Consider the following 13234-nt stretch of genomic DNA (forward strand, 5'->3'; position numbering starts at 1 on the left):
GTGGTCTATACATGCACATAAAATATAAAACAAGTCTATACATACCCACAATGCTACCAAAGGCACAGGATGTATGTGGATGCCACTGGATTTATCTGGCTAAGGCCACCATGCTACACATGCCTTCTCCTTAATTCACAGACTTACTTCCTGTTTACCGACGACATCATGTCCTATTACCGACTACAAGTTTTAAGGTGGCACCCGAGAGTTACAATTGTATATTTAAACATTTACCAAATCCAAGAAAACAGTCTACCTTAAAAACTTTTGATATCAGAACATTAATAAATTCTGTTTTCATGGATGCCTGGCTGTTAATCTTAATTGTTACACCTGGTAAAGCAGCAACACTGATCATTTGATTAAAGATGAAAGAATTTAGACAGTTTTTAACTCTCAGTGATGCCACATTGTTCGTTTGACTTTGGGACCTGAAGGGCAGTTTGGACGCGGATTACTTTGCGATGTTCCTGACTACGGTAGCCGTAATGCTCCGACAATCCATCAAGCGGTGCGCCTTCGTAGCTTATCAAAGTCGTACTAAAACATTTTTTGACAGATCTTTGAGCGCCATGTACTACATAAAATCTGTGCAAGGTCAGTAAGCACAACCAGAATTCATACATAATGCGCACTGGATTATAAGGCGCACTGTTGATTTTTGAGAGAAGGATTTTAAGTGCGCCTCGTAGTCCGAAAAATATGGTATGCGTTTCATGCATGATTCTCAAAGAGCAGCTAGACACAGATACATAGCAAATGAAATCAGGAAAGTTTATCTTTATTCTCTTAATATATTGCTAACAGCAATAACAGTCAAGCTCTTTTTTCGTATAGAATTACAACAAAATATAATATATGGTATTTTAGAACATGAGTTTTTAGTGTAAACAAAAATTACAGTTAATAAAAAAAAATCTGTTGGTGTTGAATGTCTAAAATACCTCTAAACTGTTAATCATGTACTCTTGCCTTTGTGCTGTGTTTGCTCTTCATCTGACATCTGGTACATTGTTGCTGATGCTGAATGGAATCTGTCTTCTAAGTAGAACCAGTGGTTCACCGGACCAACAGGCTAAAGCCAGATTTGATTTTTCTTCGCTGGGTCAGTATACAGACCAAGCTGGCAGAGCAGATGCCCGTTGGATGCAATCAGCAATATTTTATGTGATAAAATGCAGCTCATCCAAACAACATAACTGGTCATTTTACAAAGTTACCAGAAAGTATTGAGTAATATAACAAATAACTTTAGGCTAGGAGTATGTAACATACTGTTTTACTTAAATGTAACACATAATGTGTAATACATTATTGTTCTTGAGTACTGACCCCCACACTGGTTGCAAACTGGTGTAAACTGGTTGGAAGTGCTTGGGACTCATTGAAAAAGGATATTGCACTGCCAGCTGATTGCAACGCTTGGTTTTTCCACATCATGACTCAACAACACAGAGGGGATAGTGTCAGCTTCAACTTGTGGGTCTGTTGAACCACCGATGCAACTGACTCACGCAAGTACTTATCCACACAACTGTCATTTGCAAAGTGATCTACAAACCCAAACATTAGGGTCCACAGGTGGATTACCCCATTTCAGTGCATCTAGCAAAAAAGTTAACACCAAACAATCAGGTTCTGTACTGATACACAGTGTTGGGGAGTAACGGAATACATGTGCCGCCATTACGTATTTAAAATACAAAATATGAGTAACTGTATTGCATTACAGTTACCGTTTAAAAAGGTGGTATTTAGAATACAGTTACTTTGTTGAAATAAATGGATTACACGGCGGTACTTCCCTGTTTCATATTGTGGCGGGTCAGGACTGTTTGGGTTTTGTTTGACAGCTATGTTCTGTTGTTCCAGGTGGCAGCGTTACGGTTGGTTACCCATGGTTACAGGGTGACGCTCTCTCTCTCTCTCTGTGTGTTTCCTGGGTGAGAGAGCGCTTTTTTGTTGTTGTTGTGCTAAGCTAATAGGCAGAATGCTACAGACATAGCGCTAAAGAATGTAGCATCATAGGCAGTGTAGTCCGTGCTGCAGGGAGAATGGACTGCCATACCTGTTATGTGTCTGTGAGCGAGGGAGGGAGAAAAAGGAAAAGTACGAGCTGTCATCGAGCAAAAACGGGAGCTGGAAGCATGTAAATATAATAATAACCACTGCAGCCAAGAAGAGTGCCTGACGAGCCCAGTTGTAAGTAAGCTATTAAAATTCGACTGTACACCGTGTTCGTGTTTTCCTCCGAAAACAATAAGTTCCGTTGGACCAGCCTTTCAACGCCTCTCTCTGTCTCTCGCTAGCAAACTTGACCCAGACAACAAAGTAAAGCTAGTTTTCGGCTACGAGCCCGACACGAACCCGACGTATTAGCCAGAGGTCCCTTTACTACGGTTCGGAGCCGCGGACCTTCAGTAACAGTAATAAATCACAGCAATAGTACATTCACGTAGTTGTAAACAGCATGATAATATATTAAGTAATCCAAAGTATTCAGAATATGTTACTCTCATTGAGTAACGTAATGGAATACGTTACAGAATACATTTTGGGGCATGTATTCTGTATTCTGTAGTAACCTTCCCAACACTGCTGATACAAGATGGCACTACACATGATGTAAAATCACTTTTTCTTAAACCACACTTCAAAGACATTGTTAAATCCACGACAGTTTCTTAGAGTAGGGTTCAATGGTGTAAATTTTCCTTAGCATGTCATGTAAACTAAAGAATGGGTATTAGACTCATGACAGATCTTAATATCACATCTATTCACACATCTATACAGATGTGAAAGTGGGAGTGAATGGATGACTGTAACTTGTTTCATAAAACTCTAAGAGTGCTGTAAAAATGTACTCCATAAAAGTACTGTTTTGGAAAAATATTTTTTCTACATATTCATTTGTAATGAATTGTGATTTGCATTGTTAATTCATATTTAAATGAACCTGTGTATATCCTTATTTTACATATATGAACCTACATTAAATGGCAAAGTTGGGCATGTCCCTCATTTTGCTGAATCTGTACATCTACTGGGAATGAACTGTCTCTATTCGATTTTTATTTATGCTGCACCAAAAGGTATAAATACCAGTCTAAGTATTTCATCGTCATTACAGTACTTTAATGCTACTAAGGGTTTAGCTCAAGAAATGACATCAACACAAAGATGGCCAGAAAAGGGATGGACACTTCTGCAACTGCTGTTAGTGGCATCTGCCTCTTATGCTGAGGAGCCAGTGTGCAGGCGTAGAAGAGATCCTGAGAACCTGCTGCTATTTAAAGATGGAGATATTATATTGGGTGGGGTGTTTTCTTTTCACACAGGCTGGAAAGACAGAAAAGATACCTACATGATCAAACCTCTGCCACTACAATGTACCAGGTAAATGACAAGATACAAATCCATTTACATTTACGGAATCTGTTGAAGAATAAAATTTATTTTTATTTTCTCAGTCGTTTAAATTCCTTTCATTAGTGTTTTTTCTAATTTTTCTATGTAACTTTGCACTGTCCACTTTCTGCAGTAACAAAACAAATTTCCCATGTGTGGGACTAATAAATGTTATCTTATTGTATCGTATCTTATCTTATCTTAAATGTTTTCATGAGAAATGCTTTTGTTTCTATTTAAACATTTATCCATAAATATTTGTATCTGTTTTAAGGAACACAATTATTCATAATTGTTTGTCTCAATTAAGTTTAAATTTCAGAGATTTGCAGTTTGCCCAGGCTATGCTTTTTGCGATTGAGGAAATTAATAACAGCACAGACCTACTGCCAGGAATCTCTGTGGGCTATAAAATCTATGACATTTGTGGACCTGACACCAGAAGCATTGGAGCTACACTGGCTTTAGCTAATGGTAATGAAATTGTGTCTGTATCGTCAAAGACACTGTGTACCAGACCTGCACATGTGCAGGCCATTATAGGAGCGACCTCTTCTTCTAAAAGCATAGCAGTAGCTACTGTCATCGGACCTTTTTTTATACCAGTGGTGGGTATTTTACATATCTAATCTTTTTTAAAAATCTTTGAATACTTTTAAAAATATTTTATTTTCTTAGATCAAAGCTTTGCCGGGTACATTTTATGTACTCAGTACTGAGTAGAATTGCTATTTTTGTATCTATGCATATGCATCACAACTGTTAAAAACAAAAAATTCAAATATTTTATTTTTAACAGCTTTATTTTTTTCATCGTGTGTCTTTTTCATTTATAAGTTTTTCATTTTTTTATTCTAGATCAGCTACTTTGCTACATGTGCTTGTCTCAGTGACAAAACCAAGTACCCATCTTTCCTCAGAACAATACCCAGTGACTACTACCAGAGCAGAGCCCTGGCCCATTTGGTCAAGTATTTTGGATGGACTTGGGTTGGAGCTATCAGATCCAATGATGATTATGGAAATAAAGGCATGGTCACATTCACTGAAACTGCACAGCAGCTGGGCATCTGTTTGGAGTATTCTGTACCTTTCTTTAGAACAGATCCATCTGCCAAGATACAAAGGATAATTGACATTATAAAGGCTTCAACCTCCAAGGTGATTGTTACATTCCTTACCCGTGCAGATTTTCATGTGCTGCTACCTGAGTTTTCCTACCATAACTTGTCTGGGTACCAGTGGATAGGAAGTGAGACTTGGATATTTGATTCACGAACTGCAGAAATGGACACACATCACATACTGGATGGTGCAATAGGTCTTTCCATTCCTAAAGTACATGTCACTGGCCTGAGAGAGTTCATACTGAATGAGAAGCCACTGAATTCATCTAATAACGAACTGTTTATTGAGTTCTGGGAGACATTATTTAACTGTAGGTTTAGGCAGTCAGCGTCATCAGCAGATATTCAGAAAGAGTGTACTGGGCATGAAGATGTGACTGGAGTTCAAAACAGCTTCATTGACATGTCTCTCATGCCTCTCTTTAACAATGTCTACAAAGGAGTGTATGCAGTGGCCCATGCACTTCACAATATCCTCAGCTGTAATAAAACATGTAACAAAAATGTGCAGCTAGACCCATTCACGGTGAGCTTTTTACTAATTTACATTACAATGTTCACATTAAGATACATTATTAAAAGGATCTTTTAGTTAAAAATATTTACAAGAACTTCATTTTGCAGTTCTTCTGTATATTTTTCAGTCAGTAGGTGTGCAAAATCTTTTTCATGCAATGAATTGAGTCATAACATGTTTCTTAGGTTCTGCAACACATACGAAAGATCCATTTCACAACTAAGGAAGGAGATGAGGTTTACTTTAATGAGAATGGAGATCCAGCAGCAAAGTATGACATTATAAACTGGCAGTCAAAAAAAACCAGCGTTGTGGAGTTTGTAACAGTTGGTCTTTATAATCCATCATTAGTTCCAGAAAAACAGCTAAATCTGCAAAACAAGTCTTTAATTTGGGCAAGAAACTCAAAGCAGGTAAGCTATCGTACAATTTCATTGTTTTTATGTTTTTGTTCTATTTTTTTTATTTTATACATAACGTTCTTGATCATGCAGGTGCCTGTGTCAGTTTGCAGCGAGAAATGTCCCCCAGGAACACGTAAGGTTCTCCAGAAAGGACGGCCTGTTTGCTGCTATGACTGTATAAGATGTGCAGAGGGACAAATCAGCAACGTTACAGGTGTGGTAATATTTCATTTTAACTTTGGTGTGTTGCAAAGCAATGTTATATATGTAGGAAGGCCATATGAGAACTATTTAATCATTTTGATTAATGCTTTTATGCAGAGATAATCTCCATCTAGAAGGCCTGATTAAAATATTTGAAAATATTTAACTCACTGCCTCAGGTTTGTCTGTATGCCTGCACATTGTATTACAGCTTGTTTATAAAGTGATAACCTTTCAACATCAAAGTAATATCATGGTAGCAACAGTGGTTATAGTTAAGAAATATTAAACTAACATTAATGTTATTGGACTAGGGAAACAAGGCAGAAACAAATATGTAATAATGTGGTAATTTCTAAGTTATTACCACTCAATTACTTGTCAAAGAGTCTGTGTAATAAGCAGGAAGTAGCGCTGCAAAATGCAAAACTGCCTATTTTTGTTTAAGAACAAATTAATAACCAAACTTAAAAAGTAGTGATGACTACCAGGAAACACCTTTGGCATTTTCTGCTTAATAAGCAGGAATTGAATTCCATGATCATTATAACTGAATGAAACAAGCACCAGGAAGTCTGTAATGAAGTGAAAACACTTAGGTAAAATACTAATAATTAAGCTTAAAATAATAATACATATGAATACATTAGGTGTGCATAGAAGTGTAAAGGACCCTCTTTCACAGCATAGTTTATATATGGATGACAATGCATAGTATCGTAAAAATATTTCAGGTAGGAAAGGAAGTGGAACAAATTTTTAAAATGTCCAGTACACAAAAATAAGATGCCATCTATGTTCTCCCGTTTGTCCAATATACTGTTATAATCCATTGTTTTGTGCAAGCATCGCTCCAAGAAGCAAGCCAAAAAGACGCACTACTTCTTCTTTGTTTTTATCCAGGGCTAAAATACAAATGACAGACTCCCAGTAGACAGCAGTCTGCCACCTACTGGCAGCCAGCTCTTTGTAGGCTGTTTCTATTTATGCTTATAACAGAAAAACTACCACAGGTGTTTCCAGGTAATCACAACGTTCTTACGTCTGCTTTAATAGTTGATTAATATGTTATTAAATAGAGAGGCAGATTTGCATTTTGCAGTTCTGTTTCCTGCTTATTACACAGAAACCACCAGTAGTAATTCAGTAGATATTACTTGGAAACTGCATTTTTACCCTACTATTACCACTCTTTTACCGAGCTGTATTTCTACAGTATTACACTTAGTTTTTGGGCGCTTATTATGCATTAACATAAATGTCAGCATAATATTACTTTCCTGTTACAAATGTTGCTACCATAATATTACTTGGTTATTAAGTGGTTATTACTTTGGTAATAGCATGGTAATAACTTAACTAATAATAACTGCATTACTACTTTGTTTCTGCCTTGTTACCCTACTATTACTATTTAAGTACTGAGCTGTAATAAAACGTGCTACCTTAGAAAAGTATACATATATATTTCAACAAACTCCCTCTTGCCCCTGCGGGTGGTCTATCCTTCACGTTCGGGTCCTTTACCAGAGGTGTGGGAACATGTGGGTCCTGTGCAGTATCTTTGCTGTTCCTAGGACTGCGCTCTTCTGGACAGAGATCTCGGATGTTGTTCCTGGTATCTGCTGGAGCCACTCACCTAGCTTGGGAGTCATTGCACCTAGCACTCCGATTACCACTGGGACCACTGTTACCTTCACCCTTCACGTCTTCTTGAGCTCCTTTCTGAGCCCTTGGTATTTCTCAAGCTTCTTGTGTTCCTTATTTCTGATGTTGCTGTCATTGGGAACCGCTACGTCTGCACTACGGCTGTTGTCTTCTGTTTGTCTACCACCACTATGTCCGGTTGGTTAGCCATCTCCATTTTGTCCATCTGTATCTGAAAGCCTGTGACAAAGTGGGTGAGAACACCATTTGTCCATATTTTTAGTTAACATTCTTGTTTTGATTTAGCCATATCTCATATGTGGTCTGCAATAGGCAAATATCTACTATCCTGGGTTTGTTTATGTTTTGCACTTTTACAGATTATATAACATCTTGGTTTAAATCAATTCTGACAAGTTTGTTAAGTTAACATGTTATTTATTTCAACTGTTAATTGGTTTTGTTTGAACCCGCCTTACCTACCTGTGTTCCAGGAACAAAAGGAGGAAATGTAGCTTAGTTTCCTGGTTAATCTGAGGTCACAGGAAGAGACCAGGTGAAGAAGGAGGAGACTCTTTGTAATTTAATAAAGCTGATTTTTAGAGTGTTAGTAGAGAAATGGATTTGTTTTAATATGTATTGACTATGCCGCACAGCAAGAAGGTCAATTCTACCATCAAGCCGGGGTCTTTCTGTGTGGAGTTTGCATGTTCTCCCCGTGTTTGCGTGGGTTCCCTCCGGGTACTCCGGCTTCCTCCCACCATCCAAAGACATGCAACTTGTGGGGATAGATTAATAGGATAATCCAAATTGCCACTAGGTGTGAATGTGAGTGCGAATGGTTGTCTGCCCCTGTGTGTTGGCCCTGCGACAGACTGGCGACCTGTCCAGGGTGTACCCCGCCTCTCGCCCTATGACAGCTGGGATAGGCTCCAGCGCCCCCCGCGACCCTGAAAAGGATAAACGGAAGCGAATGGATGGATGGATGGATGTATTGACTATACCTTAGAGTTTTATTGCTAGGAAGAGTAGTAGTACAGGTTTGAGTATAGAAATGTTTGCCTTACCTACCCTAATGGAATAGTCCAGGGGTGAATGGACTATTTAAGCAGATGAAAGCAGGTGTTCAGGAAGGAAGGACCAGGGCAGTGTAGCTGTGTGCAGTTTGACCTTAATTTCCATTGATTTAAGTTTAGTTATGTTTATTTGAACTGAGTTAATTTTGGAGTTGAGTTATTTATTTATTTTTGTAAATATTGGTTGGTCAAAAAATGGTGAATAAATCACTTGCTACACTGGACAGCATCTGTCTCCTGCACTTCTTTGTTATGTCCTACCAGAAAGCCACACAGGATCTTAACTCGATCATTCTCGAGGGGGTTTCTCCCAATTTAACCTTGGGACTTGCAGGCCATACTCGGCACAGATGATTCTGTATATTAAGCCAGCCACTTGGTTATTGCGTTCCATGTATGCCCTGCCAGCTAGCAACATGCATCCTGCAGTTATGTGCTGGATTGTCTCAGGGACATCTTTACACAGCTTGCTCCTGGGGTCTTGTCTGGTGTGACAGACCCCAGCTTCTATGGATCCTGTGCTCAGAGCTTGTTCCTCTGCTGTCATGATTAGTGCCTCTGTACTGTCTTTCAGCTTTTTCGAGGCACTGGTAGGATTCCTACCAGTTCCACTTCCTCTGTCTGCCAGCACACATACTGTGCAGAGGCCTATTCTTCATGATGGTTCCTCCTCTTTCTTGGGGATATATATATATATATATATATATATATATATATATATATATATATATATATAGTTAGATAGATAGATAGATAGATAGATATGTATAGATATATAGCTATAGATATCGTTAGGATAAAAGGGACATGTTTGATTTTCTAACAGGAGAATTATGTATCTTTCTGCCTGTGTACTCTCATGATTTTTTAAATTATATGCATATTCCTTTAAAATTCTAGGGGAACGTATACCACATTCATAATCTTTGATGAATGCTGTGTCAATCGTCACTTAATCACAAAACAGTGTAGCAGTCATTCAATAATAATGTTGTTTTTCAACTTCTAATTCTAAAGCACCAGTAGAATATATCATGGCAGAGGCATACACAACTGTACTGGGTAAAAGTAACGTCTGCTTTAATATTAATTTCCAGATTCAGTCACCTGTGTGAGATGTCTCCCGGCGTTTTGGTCAAATGAAAAAAGAGATGCCTGTATAAAGAAGGAAGCAGTGTTTCTATCATATGAAGACATTATGGGAGCACTGCTCACTGCAGCATCTGTATTTGGGGCCCACATGACGATTGGTGTGATACTTATTTTCTTCAAGTACAGGAAAACTCCTATTGTCAGGGCAAACAACTCTGAACTGAGCTTCCTGCTGCTCTTCTCCTTAATTCTGTGTTTTCTGTGTTCTCTGACCTTCATTGGTCAGCCCTCTGATTGGTCCTGTATGCTCCGACATGTAGCATTTGGCATCACCTTTGTCCTTTGTATCTCTTGTCTTCTGGGAAAAACTATGGTTGTTTTAATGGCCTTCAGAGCTACACGTCCAGGTAGTAATGTTAAAAAATGGTTTGGGCAGACACAGCAGAGACTCTGTGTTACGGCATTCACGCTTATACAAGTTAACATATGTATCATTTGGTTAACAACTTCTCCTCCTTTTCCATTTAAGAATTTTAAGGAAATTAAAGACAAGATCACATTGGAGTGTGCCCTTGGCTCAGTTGTGGGCTTTTGGGCTGTGCTTGGTTATATAGGACTTCTGGCTATTTTATGTTTTATTTTTGCATTTTTAGCTCGAAAGCTCCCCGATAATTTCAACGAAGCCAAGTTTATCACTTTCAGCATGTTGATATTCTGTGCAGTATGGATTACATTTGTCCCAGCATATGTCAGCTCTCCTGGGAAGTTCAGTGTTGCTGTAGAAATATTTGCTATACTTGCTTCCAGTTTTGGACTGCTAATTTGCATCTTCATACCCAAATGTTATATAATCTTAATGAAACCTGAGAAGAATACAAAGAAATACATGATGGGGAAGAAGGCACCAAATTCACTCTGAAAAATGAATGCAGTAAATGGGATTTTAATTTGATCATTTTTACACAATTAGTTGGTCACCATCCTGTCAGAATAGAAAGAAGCTGTCAGTAGGATACACTCCAATTGATACTGTCTTTATAGAAACTACTTCTCATTTTTAATGCATTTTAATTACTTATTCAAACAAGAAACCAAGTTAGTGATAGCTAAAGGTTATTGAGTCATTCACACATTCATCATGACATGCTTTTATATTGTTCTGTATTCATTTGCTATTCATTTGAATAGCAGGCAAATGCAGGTAAAATCAGTAAGAGTATCTATTATTCTCTATCTTGTTTGTTCTCATTTTCAAGAAGCCTCTATATATAACCATTGTTGAAATCTAGTGTGCAGCACACATTTTCCATGCACCGTAGTTTTCTGACCATAAGGAGCACTGTCGATGAGCGGGTCCGTTTTGGTATGTAAGGTGCACCGGATTATAAGGGGCATTAAGCCAAACAAAACAAAAGTCATTCTTGCTTCCTCCACTTCCGTACCATTGATTCATTAATGTTGAATTCTCTCTCAGCTGCTCTATTCCCATGCCATTGTTGAATTTTAGTGTGCAGCACAGTCTAATAGAATAGAATTAAATACAATTCAACTTTATTGTCATTCCACATGTCAGAAGTACAAGGCAACAAAATACAGTTTGCATCCATCCAGAAAGTGCTTTAGCAATAATAGAGATATATTACAGAATATGGATCTATTATAGGTATGTCACAATGTACACAGTATGAAGGCATGTTATGAATATACTATAACTATAAGTATGTACAGGCTATAGTTGTAGTGAGTGTACAATCTATGTACAGGCTATGAACAGGTAATACATATGGTTAAAAATATAGAAAAAATGCAGAAATATGAAATATGAAAACTATACAGATTGTAGATATACAATTGCAAGTATTAATAAACAGTTGTAAACAGTTGTAAAACTATAATTATTGTATTGTACAGTATGATTGTCAGTATAGAATTTACAGTAGTGCAGTTGATATCAGTGAGATATATGGATAATTTATACAGTAGTTATATAAAGTGCTAGTGGTTGTAAGTGGTGGTTCAGTCCATGTTATCAGTGTGTGTATAAGGGTACAGTTGGCCATTTGTTTGTTTTGTACAATGTGTGTGTGTTCAACTTGATGACAGTAATTGCTTTGCTTTGTCCATGTATGCGTTTCATGCATAATTGTCAAAGAGCAGGTACACACAGATACATAGCAAATGAAATCAGGGAAGTTTACCTTTATCCTCTTAATATATTGGTAACAGCAATAACAGTCCAGCTCTTCCTTGGTATAGGATCAGAACAAAATATAATATATGGTACTCTACAAGATGGGTTTTTGGTGTAAACAAAAATTGAATGTCTAAAATACCTCTAAACTGCTGATCATATACTGTTGCCTTTGTGCTGTGTTAGCTCTTCATCTCACATCTGGTACATTGTTGCTGATGCTGAACAGAATCTGTCTCCCAAGTCCCTGATGCATGCCCAATCATCCAGGCAAGTCAATCCCCAAAAGTTGATTCTGGTTATTTGGACATAGCAATTTCAGTGGGAGAAATGTTTCGTCACTCATCCAAGTGACTTCTTCAGTCCCCCAAGTAAGATAAGATAGGAGATAAGATAAGACTTTATTGATCCCACAATGGGAACATTTTTGCGTCACCTCAGCTCAGGTACAGATATCAGAAGGAAATACAAAAATACAAATAAGTACAATCAATGAAAAAAAGTAAGATAATACTATATACAATGGTAGCATACACAGTATGTGATTATGGATATGGTTGGAAATATGGAAGACATAAACTATATAGCTTGATATAGCTATTGTACCACTACTATTCCTATTTATAGACATGTACACACACACATGTACACAGTAAATATACATATGTATACATATACATACATATATACCTGCACATGTCCATACACATAGAAGGTCCATTATGCATGAAGTGGTGGCCGTGGATGTTCACAGTGTCCAGTGACTTATGACATCATGATTGAGGAGTTATAGAGTCTAACTGCTGTTGGGATAAATGATCTGCGAAAGTGCTCCTTCCTGCAGCGAGGGTGTTTCAGTCTCTGACTAAAGGAGCTGCTCAGCCCACTCACATACTCATGCAGTGGGTGATGTGGCTTGTTCATGATGAATGTCAGCTTTACTAACATCCTCCTCTCGCCAACCACCTCCACAGACTCCAGGGGACATCCCAGCACACAGCTAGACCTCCACACCAGTTTGTCAATCCTGCTCCTGTCCCTGTCCGTGCATCCACTCCCCCAGCAGGCCACTGCATAGAAAAGGGCAGATGCTACCTCAGTGTCATAGAATGTCCTTAACAGAGTCCTGCAGACTCCAAAGGACCTCAGTCTCCTCAGCAGGTGGAGTCGACTCTGGCCCTTCTTATACAGGATGTCTGTATTTGTAATCCAGTCCAGTTTATTGTTGAGGTGAACACCCAGGTACTTATAAGAGTCCACTATCTCAATGTCTTTCCCTTGGATGTTCACCGGTGTTGTAGGGGGTGACTTCCTCCTGAAGTCTATGATCATCTCCTTTGTCTTGCCGGCGTTGATTCGGAGTACATTGGTCTCACACCAGCCAACAAAGTCACTGATGACCCCCCAGTATTCCTGATCATTCCCGTCTGATACGCATCCAATGATGGCTGTATCATCTGAGAACTTCTGTAGATGGCAATCGTCCGAATTATAACAGAAGTCTGAAGTGTAAAGGCTGAACAGGAAAGGTGAGAGAACCGTGCCCTGTGGTGCCCCCGTGC

At 38.4% G+C, this 13234-nt stretch overlaps 1 protein-coding gene across 2 annotated transcripts; it reads left to right on the top strand.

Annotated features, from left to right (window-relative positions):
• The first annotated feature begins 3214 nt into the window (after nt 1-3214).
• On the top strand, nt 3215-10400 carry LOC102779562 (extracellular calcium-sensing receptor-like). Of its 2 annotated transcripts, XM_087851537.1 has the most exons (6): nt 3215-3402; nt 3725-4022; nt 4273-5067; nt 5244-5471; nt 5553-5676; nt 9487-10400. In XM_087851537.1, the coding sequence occupies exons 1-6, from the start codon at nt 3371-3373 to the stop codon at nt 10398-10400; spliced, it is 2391 nt and encodes a 796-aa protein (XP_087707663.1). In that variant the 5' UTR covers nt 3215-3370. The 2 variants fall into 2 exon arrangements, with proteins under 2 accessions (XP_087707663.1, XP_087707664.1); XM_087851538.1 differs by lacking the exon at nt 3215-3402 and having other exon boundaries at nt 3732-4022; nt 5226-5471.
• Nucleotides 10401-13234: the final 2834 nt, after the last annotated feature.

Source organism: Neolamprologus brichardi, chromosome 14, assembly GCF_056152115.1.
Source record: "Neolamprologus brichardi isolate AB-2024 chromosome 14, ASM5615211v1, whole genome shotgun sequence".
Lineage (NCBI taxonomy): Eukaryota > Metazoa > Chordata > Actinopteri > Cichliformes > Cichlidae > Neolamprologus > Neolamprologus brichardi.